Source organism: Corapipo altera, unplaced genomic scaffold (genome assembly GCF_003945725.1).
Source record: "Corapipo altera isolate COAL_440 unplaced genomic scaffold, ASM394572v1 142, whole genome shotgun sequence".
NCBI classification, from domain to species: domain Eukaryota; kingdom Metazoa; phylum Chordata; class Aves; order Passeriformes; family Pipridae; genus Corapipo; species Corapipo altera.
The window spans coordinates 106,723-133,916 of NW_020884966.1; the positions used below are offsets into that span (position 1 = coordinate 106,723).

Consider the following 27,194-nt stretch of genomic DNA (forward strand, 5'->3'; position numbering starts at 1 on the left):
CGAGCCCGCCACCGGCGGGGCGCACCGGGCACCCCCCGCACCTGGTGGGGCACCGGCACTGGGCACGGGCTCCTGCCCCGCCCCGCGGCACCAGCACCGTGTGCTGCCCTGGCTCCTGCGTGCGGCAGCACTCGCGCCCGTCCCGGGATGGCGGCTCTGCCCGGTGCGCTGCCAAGTGTGTGCCAGCGGGCAGCACCGGGGATCCGTGCTCGGACCGTGGGCAGGAGGGCACCGTGCCCGGTCAGGCCTGACCTGCCGGCCCTCGTGGCGCCTTTCGACAGAGGAGCTGGCAGAAGGGGCTCGTGGCGGACTCACACCCGGTGCCACAGCGACGCGGCTCAGCTCAGCCTTGGGCCCTTTGGCCCCTCGAGCCTTGGGTGCCGCGGCAGCGCCCGGGCCCGGGCCCTGCTCGCGGAGCCCCAGAAGGGGTTAAGGCTCTGGTTTTGCTACAGCTGTTGGGTCACCGTCGTCCCTGGGAACCCGGGTGCTGGGATGCGCGGGCAGGAAGCGCCGGCTGCCAGTTCCCCTCCCACGCAGCCTGCGCCGGGCTGTGCGGGGGGCTGAGCCCCGCTGTGGGGCCGGCCACGCATCCGGGACGGCAACGGGCACTGGGCAGAGCCTGCCAGCCATGGGGACAGCAGAGAACGGGATCGGGACCACTCGAGACCACAGCCTGGGAGGGCAGCAGGGGCAGCTGTGCTGCCTGGCCGGGTACTGTCCGATCTGGCCCTTGCTCCCCACCGGCTGAGGGGAACACCATCACCACAGCTCTGCATCTGCTGAGTCAGCAGTAACCGCATTTCTGGCCCAGCAGTAGGTGAAGGTTCTGGGATGCCTTCTTCCAGTCGAGTACTGGGTTAATGCCAAGCAGAGCAGGGGATGAGCATGAAGCAGCTTCCAGCCCCATGAAGGTGTTTCCCTACATGCCCAGCCCCGCTGGGAGATCCCACGAGAGGCTGCACCAGAGCCAGGCCTGGTGCTGCTTCCGGTACCCCAGAGCGCTTCTTCAGCCAAGCCCGGAGCATGAGGCACCGCACGGCCCCGGTGCTGCCGGCCCGTGCCCATGAGCCGCTAGTCATGTGCCAGCCCGGGGGCGTCTGGCCGGGCTAGCCCCAGCGCATCACCCTGGCCCCGGGGAGCCGCCGGGGGGAGTGAGAAGGGGAGAGGTACGTCCTTCTGCCCCCACCCCAGGAGGGGATTTCCAGTCGGACCCAGGGTGGGTTTTTCCGGGGGGTCTCTGCCCCTTCGGCCCTGGGGACGGGCAGAGGGTGAACAGGGGACGGGCAGCGAGCAGGCAGAGGGCGGGCAGCGGGCGGGCAGGAAGAGCGAGGTTCTGCTGCCTCCTGCAGGCATCGCCCGCCAGCGCCGGTGGCCAGAGGGCCGCCACCCGGCCCCGAGCTCCTGTCCCGCAAGAGCCCGCGGGGCAGCCCCGGCTCAGACGGAGATGGCGCACGCCCACCGGGACTCGATTGAGGTTTATTGTGAGTGAGAACCAGCTGCCTGCCTGGCCCCGCTGTTGCACTCACCGACTCAGCCCACCGGCACCGCACGGACCCCCAGAGCACGCATGACATTGCATGGCCCCCCCGGAGCGTGATATTAGATGATCCCCCTAGAACATATGTGATATTGCAGGGTTCCCCGGGAGCACGTGTGACCCTGTCCCGGCGGGTCACCGGTCACTGAAGGCACTCTCAGGACATGCAGGTGCTGTGGAGCTGCTCTTCCCTCTGTCCACGAGTGTGCAGTCACCGTGCAGATTGTCTAGCGCTGCCTGCGCCACGCTGCTCCCCGGGGCAAGCCCATGTATGGGCAGGGCTCTCCCCGGGGAGTCATGGAGGGGCCGAGCCCCGGGGCGCTGGCTCCTGCCGTGGCTGGAGGCACTGTGCCCCTACACCACGTCCAGGTATGTGGAGAGCGATGTCCGCCGGCGGGGACTGGGACAGCCGGGACAGCGCTGCTCAAGGGGCCCCACGCAGCCGGCATCGCTGGCGAGCAGCCACAGCTCCCGACGGAAGCGCTGGCCCAGGAAGGCATAAAGCAGCGGGTTGAGGCAGCAGCGCAGGTATGCCAGCCCACCTGTGACCAGCAGCGCCAGGTCCTTGCGGCGGCTTTGGGCACAGCTCACCTCCCAGCTGGCCAGCAGCTCGGCCGCGTCCAGCAGCACCATCAGGCTGTGGGGTAGCTGCAGGGCCACGAACACCAGCACGAGGGCCAGCAGCACTCGCAGTGCCCGGTGGGGCTGGGCACCACGGGCCGCCAGCAGCGTCCGTGCCACAGCCGTGTAGCAGCTCGCCATCACCAGGAAGGGCACCACGAAGCCAAGCACCACCTGCACCAGGTTGGTGGCCCCCCGGGCCACCCGTGAGACCACATGGGGGAAGACGACCCGGCAGATCCGGAGGTCCTGATGTTGCTCTGCCTGGCTGTAGATGAACTGGGGCAGTGCCAGCAGCGTGGCCAGCAGCCAGGCCAGCCCCGCTGTCAGCCAGCCGTGGCGGCGAGCCCTTGGGCGCAGGCGGCAGGCGGCCGGGACCTGCACGATGACCACGTAGCGGTCCACACTGATGCAGGTGAGGAAGAGGAAGCCGCTGTAGAAGTTGAGGGCGTAGAGACCCTGCAGTGCCTTGCAGGCGGCCGTACCTGGGGACCAGCCCTGCAGCGTGTCAGTGACGGCAAAGGGCAGAGTCAGGAGCAGCAGGAGGTCAGACAGGGCGAGGTGCAGGAGGCAGACATCGGTGACGCTGTGTGCCCGGCGGTAGCGGGTGTGTGTGAGCAGCACCAGCCCATTCCCCACCGTGCCCAGCAGTGAGAGCAGCAGGTAGACGACAGGCTGGAAGGTGCGGGCAAAGCCCTGAACTGCCTGCTTCTCGCAGAGCTCGGGCAGCATGCCAGCCTCCCCCGAGTACTCATCGTCCCAGGAGTAGAACTCAGTGGTGGCCATCAGCTCCGTTGAGATGGGGCTGGGGGTTGCCTGCACAGAAGGAGACTGAATGAGGAGGGCTCGGTGGTGGCAGCCTGGCCACAAGGTGCAGCACCACACCCAGGGCAGCCCTTCTCCGCCCAGCCCCACCGCAGGGAGCCCGGGCGTGCCACAGCCCCCAGTCCCCAGCCCCACGTGCAGGGTGGTTTCTGTCTCACACCCACCCCGCAGCAGAGGGAGGTTCACCATGCTCAGTCATTGCAAGAGCAACCGCACACTTCCCGAGCAGCCGCCTGCGATGCAGAGCTGGTGAAGGGACGTGACCCCGGCTACGACATCCCCAGCACAGCACCACGTCCCACAGACTAAACCTGCACCTGCCTGGGGAGCTGCTCCAGCATCCCCTGGGGATCAGCACCCAGCCTACAGCCCTGGCTGCCCTGGGTAGTCAGGTCTTGGGGCTCCACACCAGCATCCCTGAGTGGCCAAAGCACCCACCCACCCATGCACTACCCTGGGGATCCCAGTGCAGACACAGCCCCACATTCCCTGGCCCTCGCCCCAGACAGGGAGGTCCCAGGGCATCCCACTGCCTCGCACGGGTTGCAGGCAGCTGCGCACAGTGCTCCCAGCTCCCAGCTGCTCAGCCCTGCTCTGGGGCAGTGGGACAGCACTGCAGCCTGGCACTGAAGAGCCGGGACCCCACTGCCATGGATGTCAGGATCTGACACAGCTCCGACTCAGAGCAGTCTCCCAACAGCAATTTAGCTCTGGCCCATGTCAGCAAGTCCAGGCAGTTGGGCCTGAGCCCCCCCACCTGCTCTGGGGCCACAGGTGGGATCTGAATGCAATGTCAGGGAGGGTTAACTCTCTAGCAGCTCTCCTAGCTCCTTCCCTGCTCTAGGCCCCAGGGAACCAGAACACCAGGTACTGCCCGGATTCCATAGGGTTTTGCCTTTCAGCCCAAACCTGCAGGGTTCACAAGAAAACTATCTAAAAAACATAAGAAAATACAGTGAGGAGGTTCCTGCCCCCAGCAAACCCCTCACCCCACAGCCTCTCACCTGTTTCTGCATTGCACAGCAGGACCTTTCCCGTGGCCGGAGGGTCTGGAGCTGTTGATGTCTCAGCGCTCTGTAACCTGTGGTTTGACCACGTGCCTCTTCTGATACTGAAAACAGTGCAGAGCACAGGCCCAGCCCCATGGAGGAAGGTGAGGTGGCTCCCCTCCGGAGCCTGTCCTGAATCTTTTATTTTATGCATCTTTTACATCTGCATGCTGGGGACAGAAATAGCAGCTCCACTCAGTCCCTGTCATGCAGGACTGTGGGCCAAGCCTGGGAGCACCCAGCCAGAGGAACGGCATCTGGCCAAGGGCACACAGCATGTGCAGGAGACCGCAGCCCACCCTGGGGCTGTTGGTGGCTCCTTTGCAGGCCTGGAGGGGAGGCTAGAGGGAATAGGACCAAGAAATGAAGTGTATGCTGCTGTGGGCTGACACTTAGCTGGACATAGGAAGGATGCTGCTCAAGGATGCTGATCATAGGGATCAGTAGAGCCATGTCTGGTCCAGGATCATCTCATCCTGATGGAAACATGGTGGTTCCAGGAGCTGGGGTGGCTGCTGGTGCAGGCTGTACCTCACACCCAGGGGTCCCAGCCTGGCCCTGCACTCTGCATCCCTGCAACCCCAGGCCCCTGTGCCCCTGCACCCCTGTGGCTCTGGGCAGGCATGTTGCTGGTTGTTGACAACAAAATTCCCAGCTCCTCGTTAAGAAGCAGATTAGTTCCTGTGGGGCAGAGGCCCCACTTTCCTCTTCCCAGGGGGGAGCAAATTGATCCCCAGCTTTAACAGGCTCCCGGCCGTTTTCCACAGTAATCCCTCAATCCCCCTTTCTCCCCCGCTACAGCAGTCTTTGCTGCGGCTTATCCCAGCTCTGCCCTCGGCCCTCCTGCTGCCTCCAGACGGGTGTGGGGTCCCAGGTATAGCTATGGGGCTGTGGGGCTGTGGAGCTGCTGTGCCCTGGCTGGAGAGTGACTGGGCAGAGGCCTCCAGTCCCTGGGGGTTCCCCAGAGCTCTTTGCTGGAGGGTCATTTCCCCTCCCATGCTCTTTCTGCAGTGCAGGGGTGTGGCTGCAGACCTCTGCCCAGTGCTGGCTCAGAGGGTGCCATCCTACACCCTGCATCCTGGGGGAAGGGGAAGGAGGAGAGTCCCGGGGCCAATGCTGGCCCTACAGCTCATCAGGGACTCCGCATGTCCCCACTGGGGCTGTCACAGACCTGACCCAGCACAAGGAGAGGACATGGGGACTGTGGCCAGAGCAGGTAGCACCCTGGGGTGTCAGGATAAGGTCAGGTGGGCTGTGCCTTTCCTGGGGATGGACCTGAAAGCACTGCTGGGGTCTGGGGGACAGGAGGGCAGGTGCCAATGACCCCGGCACATGGTTCCAGCTCCCGGTAGCAGAACTCTCGGTGCACCACTGGCTGTCCCACATCATCCCTGCCACACCTGGGGCTTTCTGTTCTCTCTTTCACTCCCCAGCCCAGGTCTCGACTCTGCCTGGGCAGGAAGGAGCCCCAGCACTGGGTACCTGCAGGTCATGGCTGTGCTGTCCTGCTGAGAGCCAGTGGTGTGGAGCTGCCCTGCTGAGCTCCTGCCCAGCACCCAGAGCCAGCATGGACCCAGCGGCTGCCAGGGCATCCCCGTCCCTCAGAGCTGCTTAGGGCTCCTGGGAGAGTGGGTCTCCTGCTCCTGAGGGGCCAGGGGACACGGGGCGCAGAGGGTTTGTAGGTGTATGTAGGCCAGGCAGTCGCCAGCCCCCCCGGCCCCTCTGTGGGCATCTGGGGATTGTTTGGGAGCAGACATGGGCTAAATCCCTTCTTCTGCGCCACTGGAGAGAGCGGCGACCCCGAGACCTGAAGGCCTTAATCTATGGCTTGATTACAAACCGCCGCCACATCTGCTGCGGGGGGGCTGCGGGCACCGCTCCGACCCCCCCTTCCGGGCCGGGGCTGCAAGGGAATAAGGGCTGGGGGGGCTCGGGGCTCGACAAGGGGCAGGCGCTGCAGAGGAACCTCCCGGGGATGCCAGAGGAGTTCCTGCACGGCCTCGCTATGCCCGTGCCCCCCTCCGCGAGCCCACCGAGGCCGCGAGCCGTGTCCCGGTGCAGCCCGAGGCGGCCGGTACCCCGCGGGGCCGAGGACCGGGGGAATCGGGCGGCCGGCTGGAGCGTTGCTCCGGGGTGCGGCGAGGGGGGTCGGGGCTCTGCGCTGCGCCAAGCCCGGCCCCCGCGCCCCCCCGGCCCGGTCCCGGCCTCCCCCCCCGCCCCATGGGCGGAGCCGCTGGCCCCGCTCCGCCGTGCGGCTGCAGCACCGGGAGCGGCGGCGTCGAGGGCGCTCGGGGCGCTCAGCATGGGCGCCCGCCGCCTCCTCGGGCTCCTGCTCGCCGCCTGCGTCGGCTTCCTGCGCCCCGGCCCCGGCTGCCTCGCACGTAAGTGGAGCCGCAGTCCCGGGAGCGGCCGCTCCGCACTGCGGGACCGCGCCTGCCACCCCGGCCCCGCATCCCTGAGCCGCCCCCGCAACCCCGCTCTCACGACCATCCCCCGTTCTCCCCCGGGCATCCCTCGGTTTCCTCTACTGCCCCGGTCCGCATCGTCCTCAAGGTCACCGCCGGACACGGGTGTCCGGATTCTCCCCCTCCCCGCCCCGCCCGGGGCGGTCCCCGGCAGCCCCGCCACCGCCGGCGGAACCGCGCCCGCCCGCAGCCTCCGGGGACCGGAGGAGCAGGGTTACCCCGAGGATCCGGGATGCCCGGGGATACCGAGGCGAGCGGGGGCGCCCCGCCGGACCTGCCGGGCTCCACCAGCCCCTCGGCCAGCGCCGCCGCCCGCCGGGCCGACCCCGCCGCGGGGCTGAACCGGGCCGGGCCCGGTACCGGGGCTTGGGGCATTTGCTCGGGCACGGGGATCGGCGAGGTCCTGGCCGCACTGGACAGTTCCCTGCGGCCCCCGGAGCCGGGACCCTTGGCCCCTTTCCCCAGGGTCGGGGCGAAAAGGGATGGAAGTGGGGGCTGTGGGATGGGGGGCGGTGGACCGGGGGGGTGATTGAGCACGGGCCTTGCAGTGAGAGCTGGGGGTGCTCGTGGACTCCCTGGGCTTCATCCGACACGGCCGGGGGGACCCTGCGAGGGGTTCGGGACTCCGACCCCGTCAGAGCGTCTTTTGCCGGTGCCGCGAGGGTTTGCACGGGACCCCCTGGGCTCCCACGAGGGACTGTGACCCGGCAGGGCGGGGCAGGGCGGGATGGGGGGTCCCGTCGCCCACGTCAGTGCAGAGGCGGCTGGTGCGGGCGCCGGGGCCCGCAGAGGTGTGTCAGCTCCGCTGCAGTGGGAGGGGAGAGCGGAGCGGGCCCGCCGCGCCGCCGGCCCGAGGGGGCCGCGGGGTCCCCAAAGCCCTCGGAGGCAGCAGGGTCCCGAGAGCCCACAGAGTCTGCAGGGGTCCCCAGACCCCTCAGGGTCTGCAGGACCGGGTCAGGAGAGCTTCCACAGGGGCACTGCCCAGCTCAGTGCCCCGAGCACGCCCCCAGCCCCACTCTCCCCACAGGACCATGCTACGATGAGCTCGTCGCTCCCCTTTACTCCTACTCCATCGGTGCCTCCTCCAGATACAACATCTTCTACTCGCCCAGCTTTGCCCGGCTGCACAGTGAGTCCCCCTGCAGGATCGGGACGCAGGTTGGGCGGGGCACGTGGGCCGGGGGGGTCCTCGACAAGGGCTGAGGAATCCAGTCGGGTGCTGGGGTGGGGCCGAGCAAGCAGCCCCTGCTCAGCTGGGAGCCACTGGGTGCAGGGCTGTGGGGTCAGCTGAGCAGCTCCCCCACAGGCACCAGTGGCTGGTCCCCTGATCCCCGGGACAAGCAGCCCTGGCTCCAGATCGACCTGATGCAAAAGCACCGGATCAACGCGGTGGCCACGCAGGGAACCTTCAACACCTATGACTGGCTGACACGCTACATTGTGCTCTACGGAGACCACCCCACCAGCTGGAAACCCTTCTTCCAGCAGGGCAGCAACTGGGTAGGGGGGGTACTGGGGTCCCTGCGGGAGGGGGTCCTCTGAGGGGGGCAGAGACCCCTCACCTGGAGCAAGGTATTTGACAGCGACCCTTGATCCTCAGACGTTCTTTGGGAATGTGAACGAGAGTGGGGTGGTGCGGCATGACCTGCACTACCCCATCCTTGCACGCTACATCCGCATCATCCCAGTGGCATGGAATCCACGTGGGAAGATTGGGCTGCGCCTGGGACTCTACGGCTGCCCCTACCGTGAGTACCTGGCCAGGGGCTCCAGCAGCCCTGTGCAGCAGGACCCTGGCTCTGGCACTGTGGAAAACACTCTCAGAGGGGATTGCGCCCAAATGGTCTGCAGCCATGGCATAGACCACAGCAGAAGGGAGTGTTCCCCGTGCCAGGGCACCTGCTGCTGCAGGCAGTGACATGGCTGGGGCTGCTCTGCTCTCCCCAGGGTCCCACGTGCTCTACTTTGATGGGGATGATGCCATCTCCTACCGTTTCCGGGCTAAGAGGGTCAGCACCTTTGAGGATGACATCTCCTTCAACTTCAAAACGCTGGAGCAGGACGGGCTGCTGATGCATGGGGAGGGCTCACAGGGTGACTACATCACAGTGGAGCTCAAACAGGCCCAGCTCCTCCTGCACATCAGCTTAGGTGAGCCAGGGCCGGGGGGCTGAGGACATGGGGCCAGAGGGCTGCCGGCTGACGCTGCCCCTCCCCAGGCAGCAGCCCACTGCATGCCAGTGAGGGCCACACAACAGTGGCGGTGGGCAGCCTCCTGGATGACCAGCACTGGCACTCACTGCACATTGAGCGCCTCGGCCACTACGTCAACCTGACGCTGGACGGGGAGGTCAAGCGCTTCCGCTGCCGTGGCACCTTCAACCAGCTTGACCTCGAAACTGAGGTGGGTGCAGCAGGCAGGGGACTGCCAGGATGCTGACTGGTGTTGTCCCCCCAGAGAGGGACTGACCCTCTCCCTCTGCCTCCCAGATCTTCTTTGGGGGGGTGATTGACCAGGACAAGCAGCACCTCATTTACCGGCAAAACTTCCGGGGCTGCGTGGAGAACATCATCTTCAATGGGGTCAACATCGCTGACCTGGCCCGGCACCGGAGACCCAACATCCGCTTCGAGGTCCAGGCCGGGGGGTGCCCCTTCTCTGGGGGTCCTGTCCCTGCTGTGGGAGGATCCTATTCCTGAATGTCCTTAGCCCCACTGGGGGGTGACCCCTTGCCTGAGGCCAGGCTCCCTGCCCACTGTGGGGTGGCGCAGGGCTGGGCAGCAGCTGTGCTCAGCCAAGCGGCACCGCATTGACCACACAAGGTTATCCCTGGCCTGGGGTGCCTGCCTGGTTCTACCAGGCGTTGGGATCGATTGGGCATGATTGGGGCCAGGACTGTGGGGATGGGAGGGGCCTCCCTGCCATGGGAACATCCCCTTCCTCACCTTATCCCGTGGTTGTCCCCAGGGCAGCGTGGGCCACTACTGCCAGGACCAGCTGACCACCCCCATCACCTTCGCCGGCATCAACAACTACATACGGGTGCCGGGGAGCCCACGGAGGAACCGTCTGTCCGTCAGCTTCCGCTTCCGCTCCTGGGACACCACTGGGCTCCTGCTCTACACCAACTTCTCTGATGGCCGGGGCTCCCTCGAGATGGTGCTGAGCGAGGGGCAGATCAATGTCTCCATTGCCCAGCCTGGCAAGAAGAAGCTGGAGTTTGCCGCAGGTGGGCTGGGGAGCCAGTACAGGGAGTGGGGCCAGTGTGGCAGCAGAGCCTCCCCACACACCCTCCTGTCCCCACAGGGTATCGCCTGAATGACGGCTTCTGGCACTCAGTGCACCTGGTGGCACGGGAAGGCTCAGCTGTTGTGACCATTGATAATGATGATGGTGCCGAGTTTCGGGTGGCACACCCATTCCAGCTCCTTACTGGTGGCCAGTACTTCTTTGGAGGTGGGCAGTGGGGCAGAGGCCAGGGCAACATGTGCCTGGGGGCTGCTCACCCTGCTCTGTCTTGCAGGCTGCCCCAAGCCAGCCTCAGTCACCGGCTGCAGGTCGAACCAGACAGCCTTCCATGGCTGCCTGCAGATGCTGAACGTGGACTTGCAGCCCGTGGATGTGGAGCTGCTGGTGCATCAGCGGCTGGCGCAGTACCACAATGTGTTCTTCAACGTCTGCGGCATCACAGACAGGTATCGACTGGGACAGGGGTGCTGCCTGGGAGTGAGGGGCACTGAGGGGCTGTGCTGGTGCTGGGACAGGAGCCCTCTGCACCCTCAGGTGCACCCCCAACCTGTGTGAGCATGACAGCCGCTGCATCCAGTCCTGGGATGACTTCATGTGCATCTGCGACCTGACGGGGTACAAGGGGGAGACCTGTCACAAATGTGAGCCTGGAGACTTGTGGGTCTGGGACAGTAAGGGCACGTGTGGCCCCTCCCTCTGCCTAGTGTCCCCCTCACACTGACCCCCACCTCATTCTTCTCTTCCAGCCCTTTACAAAGAATCATGTGATGCTTACCGGGTCAGCGGGAAAACCTCAGGCAACTACACCATCGACCCGGATGGCAGCGGGCCACTCAAGCCCTTCATGGTGTACTGTGACATCCGAGGTGGGGGCAGCAGGAGGCCAGGGGGTCTCTCTGTCCAGTGCCCCTGGGGACCAGCCCTGCCTGTGTATTGGGGCTGGAGCAGGATAGAGGTAGTGAGGGTGTCCTGGGGGTCCAGTCCTAAAAGCTCCCTGTCAGTGCAGAGGACCGAGCATGGACCATCATCCGTCACAACCGCCACTACGCCACACGGGTGACGGGCTCCAGTGTGGACCAGCTCTACCTGGGGGCTGTAGAGTACTGGAACGCCTCCTGGGCTGAGGTCTCAGCACTGGCCAATGCCTCTGAGTACTGTGAGCAGCGCATCGAGTTCCACTGCTACAACTCCCGCCTGCTCAACACTCCCTGTGAGTGCTGGGGGCACTGGCGTTGCACCGTGGGGCTGCACTGCAGGGCTGTGCTCTGGGACAGTGTCTTCACCCTCCCCTGTGCTCGTAGCTGGGCTGCCCTTCAGCTTCTGGATGGGCCGGAATGATGAACGGCACTACTACTGGGGTGGCTCACGGCCGGGCATCCAGCGCTGCGCCTGCGGGCTGGACAAGAACTGTGCAGACCCCCAGTACTTCTGCAACTGCGATGCCGACCACGCACTGTGGTGAGTGGTGGGGTCTGCAGGACAGAGGCTGAGGGGCAGGGGCTGCAGGCATGGGGGGCACAGACTCTGGGGCCCTCAGATGGGGGTAATAGGGGTGCAGGCTGGCAAAGGGACGGAAGCCCCTCACAGCCACTCTGATGCACACACCATTTGCAGGAGGACAGACAAAGGTCTGCTGACCTTTGTGGACCACTTGCCTGTCACCCAGGTTGTGGTTGGGGACACCAACCGCACTGGCTCTGAAGCCCAGTTCCTGCTGGGGCCCCTGCGATGCTACGGAGACCGTGAGTGACCAGCCCCACGGAAGGTCCCCTGCCTGCAGAGTGCCTACACCCACAGGGGTCCCACACCTGCGAGGTCCCCCACACAGGGAGGGTCCTTGCTCATCCCTCACTGCCCCTCCTGCTCCCCACAGGCAACACCTGGAACACCGTCTCCTTCAACAGGGGTGCAGCCCTGATCTTCCCCACCTTCCAGGCCAATCACAGCCTTGACATCTCCTTCTACTTCAAGACTACTGCCCTATCTGGAGTCTTCCTGGAGAACCCTGGCACCAGAAACTACATACGCATTGAGCTCAACAGTACGGGGGGCAGGGGGTGCAGGGCTGTGGGGGGCGGTGAGGCTGGGGGGCTCCTCCCAACACCACATCCTTGTAGCCACCAGGGATGTGGTGTTTATCTATGACATTGGGAACGGGGATGAGAACCTGACGGTGCGGTCAGTGGTGCCCTGGAACGATGATGAGTGGCACCAGGTGAAGGCTGAGCTCAACGTCAAGCTGGCACGGCTGCGGGTGGACAAGCTGCCCTGGGTGGTGCGGCCGGCCCCCCCGCAGAGCTTCGTCCGCCTGGAGTTTGACAGGCCCCTCTATGTCGGTGAGAGCCCCCGGCCGTGGCCCTGCACCCCCAGGTCCCTGCATGCCACAGGGTGCTGAGCCTCGGCCCCACTGCAGGCGCGGCGGAGCACAAGATGCGCCCATTCCTGGGGTGCCTGCGGGGGCTGCGGATGAACGGGGTGACGCTCAACCTGGAGGGCAAGGCCAACGAGACGGAGGGTGTGCGGGTCAACTGCACCGGTTACTGCCAGGACCCGCCGGTGCCCTGCCAGAACAGCGGGCTCTGCGTTGAGCGCTACAGCCACTACAGCTGCAACTGCAGCATCTCCGCCTTCACCGGGCCCTTCTGCAACCACGGTGAGGGCTGTGCTCCGCGGGGTGAGAGGGGCTGAGGAGCCTACGCTTCCCTCACCCCATGGGCTCCCCCGCAGACATCGGCGGGTACTTTGAGGAGGGCACCTGGGTGCGGTACAACATCCTGCCCGTGTCTCTGTACGCTGCCCGCGAGTTCGCCAGCATCATCAGCAGCCCCTGGCAGCCCCTGCCTGGCTACAACCTCACCAGCGAGGAGGTCAGCTTCAGCTTCAGCACCACCTCAGCGCCTGCTGTGCTGCTCTATGTCAGCACCTTTGTAAAGGACTATATGGCCGTGCTCATCAAGGATGATGGTGAGGGCAGGGCTCCCTGCCCTGGGGCTCACACAGAGCCTGAGGGGACCCCCCCCAAGTTCTGGGGCTGCATGGGACCCTCCTCTCTGTGGATGCTACTCCCCAGCCCTATAGACAAGCTGGATGTGTCCACTGAGAGCTCTGGCCCTGCTGATGGCCCCCACTGCCCGCAGGGAGCCTGCAGCTACGCTACCAGCTGGGCACCAGCCCCTATGTTTTCGCCCTCACCACCAAGCCAGTGACAGACGGGAGGCCCCACCGTGTCAACATCACCCGCCTGCACCGCACATTGTTTACCCAGGTACGGGCCAGGGCACCCTCCCCTCAGGGCCTGGGGGCTTTGGGGCTGCAGGTCAGACTGAGAGGGGTATAGGTGGGGTGGCTTCACGGGTGCTGACACTGGGCACCTGCCTCCCAGGTGGATTATCTCCCCGTCATGGAGCAACAGTTCTCCCTGTTTGTGGACAGCAAGCTGGACTCTCCCAAAAATCTCTACCTGGGGCGCGTGATGGGTGAGCTGGGTCCAGTCCTTGGCCACCCCTTTCCCATGCTGGAGTCTCCAGGGTCTCCTCTGCCCAGCATGGCCCTTACTCTCCAAGAGGGATGAGCTATTTCCTTCTGTGCCCCCACAGAAACTGGTGTGATTGACCCCGAGATCCAGCGCTACAACACACCCGGCTTCTCAGGCTGCCTCTCAGGGGTGAAGTTCAACACCCTCGTGCCCCTCAAAACCATATTCTACCCCACCAGTGCCCTGCGGCCCTACAGCATTCGGGGGGAGCTGGTGGAGTCAAGCTGTGCCTCAATGCTCCCCCTTACCACTGTCCTCATCCCTCCTGAGATGGACCCCTGGTACATGGGCATAGGTAGGTGCTGTGGTGGGACCCTGGCTTGAACAGAGCCCCTGACAAGCACCAGCTGCAGAGGGGAAGCTCCAGCACAAGACCTCGCTGCAGCCCACTCTCAGCTACCCACTCTATCTCTGCAGAGTTCCCCCATGTGCACGACGACGGCTGGATTGGGATCATCATTGGGTGTAAGTGAAGCCCCTGGATGGTGTCCCATACTCTGCCCTGGCCCTGCACCTCCTTCCCAGACCCTCACTGCTGCCTCTCCCCCACAGTTGTGATCTTCCTGCTTCTGCTGTTGGGGGGGCTGCTGGCACTGCTGTACTTCTACCACCACCGCTACAAGGGCTCCTACCACACCAACGAACCCAAGGCCATCCAGGACTACGGCAGCGCTACCAAACCAGTGTCGGCACGCAAGGACCAGAACTTGCCCCAGATCCTGGAGGAGGCGAGAGGGGAATAGCAGGGGCCGGGGGTGGGACAGGTTCACAGCCCCCACATCCCCAAGACCTGCCCGGGGATGAGCGAGCGTCGCGGGACCAAAGGGCCGAGCACACCTGAACTGCCAACATCCACCTCTGGACGGTCCAGACCGCACCGACCACCATCTCCTCCCCGTGGCCACCACCGACCGGCCCCGGAGCACGGCTGTGACCTGCCGAGCCCCAGTCCCACTCGCCCTGGGCACGGCGGCAGCCCCCTCGCTGGAGGCAGGCTGCTGCCCCCGCAGCTGCCAAATCCCGCCTGGCCTCCCGTGAGGAGCCCCGGGCCCGGCCCCCACCCTCCCTCTGGCCGGGGGCACCCGGCTGCTGCCACCCGTTAGCGCTGCCCGCGTAGATGACCCGCTGCTTTGCTCGCTTCGCCAGCGCCACGCAGAGCCACGAGCACTGGCCCCGCACAGCCGGGGCGCCGAGCAATACCTTGCGCCGGCGCCGCGCATGCCGCCGCTGCACCTTGCTGAGATGCTGCTTTCATAAGGTCAGGTACAGATCCTTTCTACCATTTTTGTTGCTGGATATTCTACTACACTCTGGGTTTTTTTATTCTATCGGTTTGTATAAAAAACCAAACGGAAGCTCCCGCGGGCTCAACATTCCCCGTGTCATGGTGCGTGGTCTGTAGATTGCTACTTCTCTGTATGAAGTGCCAGTCCTGCTGATAACCTCCAGCCCAGGGAAAGCTCCTGTTCACTCGCTGTGTTGTGGTAAGACGATGTTACAGAAACGCATTTATCTACCCAAAGGCCTGGCTCCACTGGGCACTTTATTTTTAAAAATCCTGTTCTGTTGAATGAGATGTGAGGATAATCAAATAAAGGCAGAATGATGGCGTTTGACACTCCCCAGCCTTCCCCTTGGCAGCCCAGGCAGATCCTCTCCACTCACCCTAGCTTAGCCTGCACCAGGAGAGGGACCACACAGACAACAGCAATTCCTGCTCCTGGAATGGGATGCAGGGTGTAACTAGCCAGGGGTAGAGGCAGCTCAGCTGCTGCTGCACACACACACAGTGTCCTGCTTTCCCTGCCACACACCTCTGTCCCCTCCCCACCCCGAGCCAGTGTGATTTGGGCAGCTAGCAGCTTCTGACCACTCCTGATTCCCCTTGGGCTCTGAGGAACCATGGCTGGGCTGAGCCCAGCAGGCAGGGGACAGGCAGGGGACAGGCAGGGGACAAGCTGCTGCCAGCTGCTCCCAAAGTTACAGAGACCAGCATGCAGGGGAGGGTCTTCGCTACCACTTTATTATGACAAAGGCTACAAGCCATGTTATTTAAAGTGCATTATTATTACCATTATTCACCGTCAACAAACCACAGACAAAAGCCTGGCATAGTGCAGCTATGGCCAAAGTGGCAGAAGACGCTGAGCCGAGAGCAGGGTTGAGGGGAGCCAGGCGGACGGAGGCAGCAGGGAGTGGGGCTCAGGCAGGTGCTGGGGTACAAGCACTGCTCCAGACAAACCCAAACACCTCCAAGCTCCAGGAGGGCATCATGGACAGTGGGAAGGATGGACAGACAGCCTGGCCTGCCGTGGCAGGGGACTGGGGAAGCATGGTGAGGGCTGGGCCAGGGAGGGCTTGGCTCCCAGGCAGACCCAGCACCTCTCTGTGTTCATGTACCACACAGCTGGAAGGGGGCTGGGGGGCCCAGCCCCCTCGGTGCCAGGCCAGGGCTTGGCCAGGCTCCCTGTACCATCCTGGGGACTCAGCCCTGGACACTGGGTAGAACATGGCCCAGCACCCAGCACCAGGCTGGGCAGGCAGCTGGCAGCACATGTGGCTCTCAGGGGACAGCTCCACCCTTCAGGTCACGCCAGGCCCCATCAGCCTGCCCTGTCCCAAACCCAGAGTGATGTCCCTGCAAAGGTGCTGATGGATGCAGGTCGCCCAGGATGCCTGCAGTCTCTCCATACCCAGCATGAAACACAGGGCCCAGCCACCAGCTGGGGATTAGTTTAAAGTGCTTTTTTCTTTCCTTTTTGCATTGGGTGCTAAGGCCAAACCTCACCCCGCCAGAGAATATTTCCCCTTTATCCCCAGGGCCAGAGGATCACAAAGCCCAAGGCAGGTTTCCGAGGAGCCTTCCCTGGGCCACCATGGGCACTGACTTTAACATTGTCTCTACCCAGCTCAGTGGCATCCCTATTCAAAGTGACGTGTTGCATAGTGCTGCTCTCCCATCCCCAGGTATCCCTTGGTGCCAACTCCAGCCATGGCTGGGTGGTTCCTGTGCCCCAGCCAGCTGGGGCAGAGGGGAAACCACCTTGGGACAGCAGCTGGGGCACAGGCACTGCTCACACTCCTGCCCCGAGTCTCTCTGGGTGTCTGGATGGAAAGTAGCACTTGTGACACACACAGCAGTGGGAACAGCAGCAGTCATGTCAGCGTGAAGCAAACATGGCATTGCTTACAAGGTGCAGCAGCAAGGTGTGCCGGGACTGCCCCCGGGCCTAGATGATGTCTGTCTCCCTCTCTATGCCAACGTACTTCAGGGCATCTGCCTGGCTGTACCTGCAAGACAGGAAGTCACGGCTGCAGCAGTGACCTCCCACAGTCCCCACAAACCTCTACAGAAGGTGGGGTCACCTCTGCAGCCCAGTCCCCTGCTGTCCAAGGTACCTGTAGTCAAAGAAGAGCTCCTCTCCTGCCTGGATGGCTCTCTTAGCGAAGATGCCAATCCGGTGGTCTCCGTTCACCATTACAACTGCAACCAGAGAGATGATGTCAGAGACGTGCAGCCCCAGCTTGGGCCAGAGCTCTCGCAGCACTGTACCCTGCCTGGTCTGACTGGGCAGGGGGATCTCACCTTTGGCATAGCAATTGGGGTTCACTGAGTGGTTAGCAAAGCGGATTTTATTTCCTTTGCGGGTGGCGTCAACAACAAAATCTATTTAAAGAAAAAAAAAAGAAAAAAAAGAAGAAAACTGTGGTGTAAGGCCAGGCCTGTCACCAAGGCAAGAGCTGGGCTGAGCCTGCCTGTCTGGCCAGCAGCCCTGGCCTCTCCACCCCGGCAGCCCCAGGGAATTACCATTGTTGAGGTTGAAGAGGAAGCTGGACATGTACTTGTCATAGACCTTTCCTCGCCGGTCAGCCTCGTCCTGGGAAATGAGCTGTAGAGGGAGAACACCTTGAAAGACTGAGCAGCTGAGGGCTGAACCAGGCACTCACCTGCCTCCTGGAAAAATGCTCCTGCCCTCCCTCCCATCTCACAGGCAGGAGCTCGCCAGGGCTCCCAAGGATGGGGCAGAGGCCAGAGCAGGGTTCCCAGGGAGCAGCGCACATAGAACACGCTCCTCCACAGTGGAGGGCCAGAGGTACTGAGATGTGTTCTGAAACAGCACAAGACTCACTCTCCAAACCTGGTCAGAGTGAGCCCACGGCCACGGCAGAGCTGGGGAAGGCAGCTGTCCCTGCTGTCCCCATGGCTGAAGGAAGCCCTCCCCCCACAGGCAGACCCCCGTGCGCCCGGCACAGCAGCACTGACCTCCCCACAGTACTCGGAGATGAACTCGTTCTTCTGCACAGCCTCCTTGATGAAAGTGCCCCAGCCAGCCACGTCCGACGGGGCCAGCAACAAATGCTGGAACCAAGGTGAAAGAAAGTGGGAAGGGTTGGCAGGTACAGCACCTCACAGCACCCAGATCACAGGGGCAGAGGGGAGTCAGTGTCCATCCAGCATCCCCTTGTTATGGTGACACAGACTTACACATGGAGCTGCACAGGACTTGACACACACTAATTTGCAACTTTGTCTGATTTTTTTTTTTTTAATGCAAAATCCCTTGCCCTGACCAGCAGAATTCAAGACCAAACCTTTCTCTGGAGCCACTTTTTTTACACTCACTTGCTCTCAAACCCTTCCTCACGTAACTCACGTCTCCTGATTTTCACATCCACAATCCCCACTCCAGAGTAAGTGCTGCAGAAGCCCGGGGCAGAGCAGCTTCTCTTCCAGACCTCAGCACTCAGGCAGCTGCGGGGGCCTCATGCCCCCCCTCCCACACAGCAGCAGCAGTTGTGTATCAGCCCTGAGGCAGCCCCTGCCATGCTGCTGTCAATACCTTTTTGAGACCTCGCTGGATGCTGCAGTTCTTGCAGGAGACCACCTTGCAGTCCCAGTGCTCCGAAGCTCCGCAGGTGAGGCAGAGGTCGGGGTCACACTCCCGCACAGCCAGGTAGCAAGGGCACTGCTTGGTGTTGCACTGGGTCTTACAGCGGCAGCCTGGGAAACGGTTCTGACCTGCAGTGACACAGCCCACGGGTTTGCACTGTGAGGTTTGGCAGAGAACAGAGGGGCCACGCAGGGTCCCTGCCCTAGATGTTCCTCCCCTAGCCAGGTCTCACCCCGGCAGGGCCTGGGCAGGGACAGAACAAAGCCTGGCTGTTGCTTCCACTGCAGAGCTGGGAATGAAAGCCCAGACACGAAAAACAAACATGGCAGAGCAGTGACCCAATGCCCATCTTAAATGGTCACACATCCTGCTCACAGGGGACCAGCAGCAGCACCCATGGGATACAGATACCGTGACAAGCATTCTCTAACAGCAGCGTCTCTCAGCTGCCAAGAGTTGCAGGGCAGCATGGAACTATTTCCCTTAGGATTTTAACAGCTGCTAATCAAACTGCTGCAGATGGACAGAGCAGTGAGTGCAGGAATAAAGCAGGCCCCTGGCATGCCCCAGCTCTGCACCCTCCCTCTGCTCTGTGCCAGGAGAGCTGGCTGCTTTCCTGCCCAATAGTCCTCAGCCTCTCCTTACAGTCAGGGTTGCACTGGCAGAACTTCTCACAGAAATTCTGAGTCATGATGCAAGGGCAGGAGCTGTCACAGGGATGTTCTGGATGGTCACAGGGCTGGTAGTTGTACACCTGGGTTGGTGAATTATCTAGAGCAAGATGAGAAATGCCTGGATTAGAAGCTGTACGTTGCAGGAATCTTTTCAAAGCAGCACATGCAGGGCACTGGAGCAGAGAATGTGCAAGCTCCCCATCTGCCTGCACTGGTCAGGGCTCCCACAGGCACAAGGCTGTGCTCACTGACCACAGCCCAGTGTACAGCAGGGCTGCACACCAGCTCTCAGCCTCCCCCTGGCTGCAGCAAACTCCACCACAAGTGTGGCCTCAGCAGGCACTGGCACAGCCACAACGCTCCCGGCACCCCAGGGAGCCTGGCTGGGCAGAGCTGCTCCCCCCTGCACTGCAGAGCTGCCAGGATGGTGAGCAGGACATGGCTGTCCCACCATGGCAGTCACAAACCTCCCATGACACAGCCACAGCCAACACTACCTTTCTTCAGCTGGATCTTCCTGCAGTGTGCAGCCCACAGCCTGGAAAAGGAGCAGAAAGGGTTGAGGGGATGCATGAGCCATCAGGGAGAGGCGGCCAGGACTGCTCTGCACCAGCAGCCAGCACAGCAGGGACAGGCTTGGCAGCTTCATGCATTAGTGATCAGCAGCCGCCATAAAATGGAGAAAGATGAGAGCAATGCAGCTGCAGCAGAAGCTTTTTAAGGCAAACACCAGAGCCAGAATAATACTGGACACACTGGGATCAGCACAGAAAGTGGGTCACAGGTTGGGGAGCTGAGGATGAGGCTGCTGTTAGGGCAGTGGCAGCAGAGGTTTCAGCCAGCAATGCCCTGTCTTTGGGCTGAGCCCAGGGCCACAGGGCCACCGAGACCCCAGAACCACTGAGCCCCAGTGAGGGTAGCAGCCCTTGAGCTGGGCCAGGGCCAGCCCCCAGTGGCAGCACCAGCAGTCCCATGTGACAGCAGGATGTGTGCACAGATGGGAGCCAGATGGGGATTACCAGGAATGCGTTGGCACAAAAAGGAGTGGATCTGGTTGCATTTAAAGAAAAAAACAAGCTTGTCCAACACTTGCCTGTGCTTCCTTTTCTTCTTCTGGGATGGATTCATTAATTCATTTGTTGGCAGTTTTGTTATAAGTGATTCCTTCACGGCAAACTGAAAGACCTACCAGAGAACAGAAGCAAAAAGACGAAACAGGTTCAGTGCACTTCAGTTGTTTTATCAAAAGCATAATCAGAGAGTGTGAGCAAGCACACACAGAGGGGCTCCCAGTCCCAGGCCCAGCGAGCAGCAGCTTTGCCCTGTTTCCCTGCCCATGTGCTCCTCCTGCCTGGGAAACGAGCGCCTGCATGCCCGGCTGCAACACGCAGGAGGGAACCCACAGCACTGGCACAGAGGGCTCACTCTGTCAACAGCAGCAGTGCTGCAGAGTTACACCCTGGACTCCAAACGTGTTGATGTGACACCTTCCTCAGGGAGGTTTGTGGCAGAGAAATAAAACCAACAGGCAGCGGCTCTGGCCCCAGCCCTCGCCCCTCTCCTGCTGCTGTATCGCCTGCTCTGGGCACCCACCTGCTTGCAGGTCTTTGTCCCCAGCAGCCTGGCAATGGAGCAGAAGTTGTTGAAGTAGGTCCCATGGAAGACACGGAAGAGTGACTCCTCAGCTCCCGTCCACTCCACAGGCTCCTGTGGCGTCTCCACTGCAAACAGCTGGGAGGAGGCCGGGCTCAGCTTCTGCTTGGTGGGGGTTTGGCAGCGGGAGTTGGCCTCTGGCAGGAAAGGCAGATGTTAAGCCAAACACACCCTGGAAGAAGGTACCTGGCCATCGTGGTTCTGGGGGCCAGTGGTCCCCTCATGGTGCCTCACAACCCTGCACTGCACTCCTGGCCACACACTCCTGCCTCTGTCCGGGAACAGTGCTCAGAGCCAAGGGCTCGCTCTGAGCTTTGCAGGTCCCAGGAAAGCTCTCGCTTTTCTTGCCAACTTTCCTTCTTCCTGGCAGAGGACAGTGAATCCAGTAACAGGAAGGGCAGGGTTGGTGTCCCTCAGGTTTTCTGGGAACACCGACTGTTTGCTAACTCCAAACTTCCCAGCTGTGCTGGAAGCAGAGGGGACCCCGGGAGAACTCCAGCCGTGAGAACCCACCCGCCCTCACTGCCCACACCAGAGGTGAGCGGGTGTCCCAGGGCTGGCACCGTACCCGAGGAGCTAGAGGCCCACTCGTTGCCCGTGTCCCGGTCACTGTCACCCTCCCTGGTCTCGGTGACTGCTGGGGTGTTGGAGCAGGACGCACCCACCACGTGGTGCCGGCGGCGGCGCCGGCCTGAGCACTTGGACCGGGGGTTGTGCAGCGCAGCAAACTCCTTGGCTCCTTCCTGCAAGCAGAGCAGAAGACAAGACGAGTGGCAGATGACCAGGGAACGCAGGAAGGCTTTTCTACAGGCCCTGGGACAAACCCTGTCCTGCCACCACCAAGAACAGGTGGAAGAGGCTGGCCACGTGTGGTCTCTTCAGCAAGTGCCAAACCCTGCCTGGTCAGCAGAGGCTTCCTGGCCCTGGCCCCCCCCCAGCCCACTCCTCTGGATCTTCCTGGCCTCTTGCTCTGCTCCTTTTCAACCTGGGTTTAATTTCTCTAACACTGCACTGACTCCAGAGAAATCATTTGTCACACAATTTCCCATCTGCTAGCTCTGGAATTAGTCTTTGTCGGACATCTGCTAAAATATGCATCTGGTAAGGTCTGCATTTGCATTCACGCTGTCCTGAATCCAACAAGGACTAGAACTAATTATGGAAGTCGTGAAAAAGGTCCACAGAGCTCTGCAGAGCAGGGCTGGCCAGGGCACTTCTCCTGTGGTTTCTAAAGCAGCAACGCAGAAACGTACCAGCCAGAGGAAACAGTCTGCGCCGCAAGGATCTGGCTCAATCTTGGTCTCTCTATTCTTTCGTTTGTACACATTAGGAGTAGCATGAAAAGCTGAAAAAGTAACAGTTATCTTTACTATTAGCATTCTCCAAGAGTCTCCCCCCACTCTGCAAGGGACAGGAAGCGGGAGCCTGCGTGTCCAAGGGCTCCCACAGCAGCTGAACCCCTGGGGCAGCCCTGCTCCAACCCACAATGGGGACTCGGCAGCTTGGAAAGGAGAGGCCATAGGAAAAGGATCTGCTTTCAGACTGAAACAAAAAGACCACGTGATCTTAATATTATATCTTTTAATAAATAATTCACTGGAAAAAGTCCTGTGACTTCCCAAAGAAGCCCTTAGACCTGGAGAACAGCAGGTCCAGCAGCTAAGCAGTATCCAAAAGGCTTTGGCAGGACCAACCGCAGGAACAGGACTAAGATGAAGCTGTAAGTTCCAGTGAGGCAACAAAACACAGGGGCATGTCCAGACTTTGGCAGTGAAACATTCATGCCTTTCACTGACGAGCTTCTGCAAAGCAAGAGCAAAGTCTGGTGGTGGCAGGACTACGGCACAAACTGCCGGGAGCTCGGATGAGGCGTGCTGAGCGCGGAGAGGGGACGGCCACGCAGGTCGGTCTGCCGTCCGTGGGAGCAAAGAGTGGAGCCGTCTGTACAAAAGGCTTCTGGGCACCTGTCAGCTCCTAAGGCCCCCACTGCAAACTCGGGAGGCACCACCCTCCAGAGACTGCAGCACGGACTAAGCAAGGCGTGCAGAGGAAAACTGAGGAGAGAGGGCTCTAGGGAAGCGTCCGGCCGAGATGGCACTTACGATGCAGAAAGCAGTCGTATTTGAAGCAGCGGCGGCAGAAGAGGGTGTGGAAGGAATGCAGGGACTGCTCCCGCTGCACTGACTTGGCACATGGCCCGTCGATGTTGGGAGTGCACTGTGGCGGCAGCACGTTGGGGTCCGACACCTCCGTGAGCTCCCGGTACCTGTTGGCAAACAGAAACACCCAGGGATGTGCACGCTCTCCCATTTGGGACACTTTACACGGCTACGTCACTACCTGGGCCCGTCGGACTCTGGCCCAGGTACCTCGAGGCCCAGCTGCAGTTTGTAAGGTTTTGTAAGGTTCAAAACGTGCTCTGCCCACGGAGCCTGCAGGCACCGAGCTCTGTGGCCTGGCCAGAGCTGGCCTCTGAAACAGAGATTTCAGCTCTTGCTAAGAAAGGTAACAGAACCCAAGCAGAGATCTTCTACCTCTCTTTCATATCCTCTGGAAAGCCGTACTCAGGAAACATGGAAGAAATGGCAGTGAATATCATGTCATTGGGGAAACGCTTCTTGGAACACTTCTTGCTACCTACAAAGAAGAGGAGACAGAATTCCTCAGCCAAGCTGATGTGAACGGGCCTTTCCTTCTCACACAGAGCAATTCCAGCGATGTTCAGGTTTGTATTTTAAGACAGAAATGTAATCCCATACACAGTGGATAAGCCTAAAGTCCTGCAACCAGGCTAAGGCATTTTCAGAATCACTTTCAGCACAGCATGATGTACTGCTGGAAAAATCAACATTTCTTAAGCATTATTACTATTTATTTGTCCCAGGGTAGGACTTTCAGACAATGCTTTCCTATATCCACAAAGGTCCTGGTACCTGTGCCACCCAAATCAGATCAAGGACAAAGACAAAACTACTTGTCAGCATTCCTAAGGTCATCGAGGACACAGGAAAATCCTCCAGACCAGAGTTTCCTCTAGGCAACAAGAGCTCCAGGTGACACAGGAGAGGGAAGAGAAACACTAATACACGGAAAGCGGGTCTGGAAGGGATTTGAAATGTCCCATCTCCCTGCCTCCCACAGAAACAGATCCACCCACACCTCCCTGATAGGTGCTTGCCACACCAGCACTTGAAAACCTCCACATGCAGAGCTCCCACAGCCTCCTCAGATAACACCCAGCTCTGCTAATCTCACCAGGAAATGGGTTTCCAGATGACTCATCTAAATTACTTCTCATCACACTTTAAGCTGGTGATTTCTTGTCCTGTCCACAGTGGACAGTGAGAACAACCCAGAGCAGGATGGAAACGTGACCACCATAATGCCTATTCCTGTGGCCAAACCCACCTTCTGCTGCAATTCGCTTTCTTTTCCTTGTGACTGGCAGCTCCTCTTTCCCATGCTCCTGTTTCACCTCAGAATCATTGTGTCCTTCCTCTTCCTCATCCGAGTACTGATTCAGGGCGTTCACTAGCTCCAGGAACACGGCATCGCTGATGAGGACTGACCCTGAGATCATTTCTGAAACACAGAGATGTGGGACTGCCACCATCCTTCTCACTCCTTGCCAGCCACATCACTGCTACCAGCTGAGCCCTTCTCTCAGTTTTGTCAGAAGTGCTTTATCGTTTTCAGCAATGTGGAGACAGGCCACATCAGAGTTTTCCCTGCCTTTCTCCCCCCAGGCAGTTTTATGATGGGGCAGACAGTGCTGCAGGGAAATATACTGGCTTTTCATTGATTAAACTCTTTGCTAAAGTCACTAGCAGAACAGAGTTGTTGAGTTCCTCCCACCCCCTTGCATATTTTCAGCATCCCAGAGGAGCCTGTGAATCCCCGTGCACAGAAGTATCTGCTCCAGAGCACCTCAGGTCTAGAATGGAGCAGGATATCCAAAGGCAGGACTGTGTCCTTGCAAAGGAGAACAGCAGGCACAGTCCTGTTTCCCTGCTCTGAGAGCTCCCACAGAAAACCTGGTTACTGCTGCCACCTTTTGACTTCTGAATTACTTAGATATGCTATTTGCAAGAGACTGAACCATAAAACCACAGGATGGGTTGGGCTGGACAGAACCTTAAAGCTCTTCTCATTCCACCTCTTGCCATGAACAGGGCACTAGATCAGGTTGCTCCACATCCCATCCAACCAGGCCTTGAAGGGACAGGGCTGGCTGCTCCCAGGTTACCTTCCTCTCCGTGAACTTTCCCATCATAGTTATTAATAAGTTCTTCAATGAAGGTTTCATCTTCTTCTTTCACCTCATCCCCCATGTAAGGGATATTGCACAGAACTGTTTCATCCTCCACCTGAAGAGAGATCAGACACAAATCAGAAAAGCAGCGTTTGCTGATACCAGTGAGGTTGTGGCCAAGGCTGCTCTGGTCCCTCACACCCGCCAACACAGGGACCAGCAGAAATTCAGATGTCTCAACCCTGACATGTCAGTGCTATCCCACTGTCACCCAGTCACAAAAGAAAGGACCTGCCTAAGAAATAAAATTCTTTGTTTAAAAGGACATAAAAATCCTAGGAAAAAACCCAAACAAAGCGAGACCCCCAAAAACATGTTTATTCCTTGAACCCTGTGAAGCAACTCCTTGACCCTGCCAAAGAGTCACATGTAAAGGCTACCTGGGTGAGACATGGCTGGCTTATGGGATTCCACAAAACAAGCATCTAAAACAACACTTTCTATCATCTCTCGAGCAGACATTGCCTGAAACAAGTGGGTTGAAGAACCACTTCCCAGCTGTGTAACAATCACACCCCAACCACACCAAGACCCTGCGCCCCACAGCCTCCCACATACCATGAAATTCTGCTGAAGGGGGGACCAGGAGTACATAATGGGAACTAGTGCCACCGTGTTCAGGGTCCTCATGTACAGTGTCTGGCTTGAAAATCCTGGGAAAATGCTCTCAACAGTGCACTGGAATACAAGTACAGAGAAGGGCAGTGAGGAACCACCCTGGGAGGCTGCCACAGCCTGAGAGAAAACAGAATTCAGGACAAACACATGGAAGTCCCACATCCACTCTGTGACTCCTGCACTTTGGAGTACTTTTTGCCCATCTCTGCATCCCAAAAGTGCGAGGCACAGCCTGACACTGACCTAGGACAGCAAAACCCCATCCCATATCCCCACAGCTCCCTGCAGAGCCCTGGTTCCAGTCCCCACTTGCTGCTCCTGTGCTCCTTTTCCACTGCACACCTGTTTCAGGAACGGGTGCCCACTGACTGGCTTCATCAACTGCACTGGCTGCACTCGCAGCTTCTTCCAGTCTTCATTCAGGATTTGAGTCTTTTCATGAACCTTCGCAAAGTTGGCCACAAAAAGAGCCTGAAAGGAGAGAAAGGAGCTCTCAAAATTTAAGAAATCCCATTGAGAACACTAAAATTCTTCCTGAGATTCTGTTTTGAGCATCAAAACACAAACAAGGCTGAGCATTTCAGACTGGTGATACTCATTAGAATGAATTCTAATTAAACTCAGCATTGGTACGAAACTCTGCTGAGAATCCACCCAACAGCCAGGGGGCTTAGGGTAACTCCTGATCCCACCTGACCCCCTCTGAAATCCTGCTGCCAAGAGAAAGCCATCTGAAACCCACAGCACTGAGAGTGTTCAGCAGAGAGATACTGTAAAAACCAAATGCAAAAAAGCCCTTTTGGGCTCATCCAACAGCCTTCTGTGTGCGAGAGCCATCGCCTGCATGGCCCGAGACCAAGGACAGAGCACGGGGAGAAGCAGCATCTGTTCCCACTGATCTAGCTTGCAAGTCAAGAACAGCTTATCAATCCACGGCCTGACATCCCCTGGCACTGCCTGGACTCTCTGAGCTGAAGGGAAGTGTTTCAGGGACGCCCCAGCCCAGCCCTTGCCGTGTCTGTACCTTCGCTCCCATGTTCGCCTGGAACCTCTTGAGCTGCCGCAGACGCATGTACTCGGACTTGACCTTCCTCTTCCAGTACATGATGCACTTGGATGTCGGAGGAGTGGCAATTTCCATTTTTCTATAACAGTACAGAAAGAACAAACATCAAATAAACGGAGGGCTCAATCCCGGAGACAAGTGATATTAGAAAAACACCCCCGTGGATTTTAAATACATCATAGACTTGAACCAGGCAAAATGACGGCCCGGTCGGTCTGCAGTGCTCCTGCCTGCGGAACACCCGCGGCCGAGGCGCACGAACAGGCCCGGGACAGCAGCGAGGGGCGGCGCTGATCGGGACCGGCCGCTCCTGCCTCGCCAGCCCCCGGGACAGCGCCTGACCCCGGGGCGTTCCCGAGGTCCCTGATCCCCCTCCGGGACATGACGCCGGAGAGCCGCAGGTCCAGCTCCAGCCGCTCCCGCGCCGCTCCGGCCGGGCCCGTGCGCTCCGAGAACACGCACCGGCGCGTGCCGGGGCCGGCGGGGCCGGCGGGTCGGGGAGCGGGGCCGGGCCCCGAAGCCGCCCGGGGTCCTGGCCGGTACTACGGGACCCCGCTCCCCTCCCGGGACCCCCCGGCCCCGCCCGCACTCACTGCTCGGCCATCGCGACACGGGGAGGCCGCGCGCCCCCGCGGCACTGCGCGCGCGCCGGCCCCGCCCAGACCGGCCCCAGGCCCCGCCCAGACCGGCCCCAGGC

The 27,194-nt window shown here is 60.6% G+C and overlaps 3 protein-coding genes across 5 annotated transcripts; 1 reads left to right on the forward strand and 2 right to left on the reverse strand.

Annotated features, from left to right (window-relative positions):
* Nucleotides 1–1,891: 1,891 nt before the first annotated feature.
* CCR10 (C-C motif chemokine receptor 10) lies at nt 1,892–3,172 on the reverse strand. The gene has a single exon (XM_027664796.1). The coding sequence runs from the start codon at nt 3,170–3,172 to the stop codon at nt 1,892–1,894; it is 1,281 nt and encodes a 426-aa protein (XP_027520597.1).
* Nucleotides 3,173–6,276: 3,104 nt separating this feature from the next.
* CNTNAP1 (contactin associated protein 1) lies at nt 6,277–14,900 on the forward strand. Its single transcript, XM_027664824.1, has 24 exons — nt 6,277–6,413; nt 7,525–7,626; nt 7,804–7,997; nt 8,098–8,245; nt 8,445–8,648; nt 8,717–8,901; nt 8,988–9,131; nt 9,466–9,727; nt 9,805–9,954; nt 10,022–10,193; nt 10,282–10,388; nt 10,494–10,613; nt 10,754–10,957; nt 11,049–11,205; nt 11,362–11,489; nt 11,621–11,788; nt 11,865–12,083; nt 12,161–12,400; nt 12,475–12,711; nt 12,885–13,012; nt 13,130–13,223; nt 13,344–13,577; nt 13,700–13,747; nt 13,835–14,900. The coding sequence occupies exons 1-24, from the start codon at nt 6,335–6,337 to the stop codon at nt 14,023–14,025; spliced, it is 3,915 nt and encodes a 1,304-aa protein (XP_027520625.1). The 5' UTR covers nt 6,277–6,334; the 3' UTR covers nt 14,026–14,900.
* Nucleotides 14,829–27,168, reverse strand: EZH1 (enhancer of zeste 1 polycomb repressive complex 2 subunit). Of its 3 annotated transcripts, XM_027664826.1 has the most exons (21): nt 27,091–27,168; nt 26,456–26,576; nt 25,774–25,902; nt 25,372–25,491; nt 24,748–24,868; nt 23,910–24,083; nt 23,036–23,138; nt 22,604–22,767; nt 21,755–21,846; nt 21,070–21,244; nt 20,442–20,638; nt 19,942–20,033; nt 19,346–19,386; nt 18,820–18,945; nt 18,124–18,302; nt 17,547–17,642; nt 17,091–17,172; nt 16,869–16,949; nt 16,682–16,766; nt 16,474–16,573; nt 14,829–14,845 (listed from the first exon to the last, which is right to left on the reverse strand). In XM_027664826.1, exons 1-20 carry the CDS (start codon nt 27,099–27,101, stop codon nt 16,513–16,515), a joined length of 2,250 nt encoding a protein of 749 aa, XP_027520627.1. In that variant the 5' UTR covers nt 27,102–27,168; the 3' UTR covers nt 14,829–14,845; nt 16,474–16,512. The 3 variants fall into 3 exon arrangements, with proteins under 3 accessions (XP_027520627.1, XP_027520626.1, XP_027520628.1); XM_027664825.1 differs by lacking the exon at nt 14,829–14,845 and having other exon boundaries at nt 15,285–16,573; XM_027664827.1 differs by lacking the exon at nt 14,829–14,845 and having other exon boundaries at nt 15,285–16,573; nt 27,087–27,134.
* Between the last annotated feature and the right edge of the window lie 26 nt (nt 27,169–27,194).

Bases quoted from the DNA above. Each gene is read 5' to 3' on its own strand.
- CCR10 (XM_027664796.1), bottom strand. From the start codon at position 3,172: ATGGTGAACCTCCCTCTGCTGCGGGGTGGGTGTGAGACAGAAACCACC.
- CNTNAP1 (XM_027664824.1), top strand. From the start codon at position 6,335: ATGGGCGCCCGCCGCCTCCTCGGGCTCCTGCTCGCCGCCTGCGTCGGC. The intron at 7,998-8,097 runs GTAGGGGGGGTA...CTTGATCCTCAG, and splicing joins TCCAGCAGGGCAGCAACTGG to ACGTTCTTTGGGAATGTGAA. The intron at 13,013-13,129 runs GTACGGGCCAGG...CCTGCCTCCCAG, and splicing joins ACCGCACATTGTTTACCCAG to GTGGATTATCTCCCCGTCAT.
- EZH1 (XM_027664826.1), bottom strand. The intron at 21,245-21,754 runs GTACGTTTCTGC...CTCTGCTTGCAG, and splicing joins CAGACTGTTTCCTCTGGCTG to GAAGGAGCCAAGGAGTTTGC. The intron at 16,767-16,868 runs GTGAGATCCCCC...CTCTGGTTGCAG, and splicing joins CCCCAATTGCTATGCCAAAG to TTGTAATGGTGAACGGAGAC.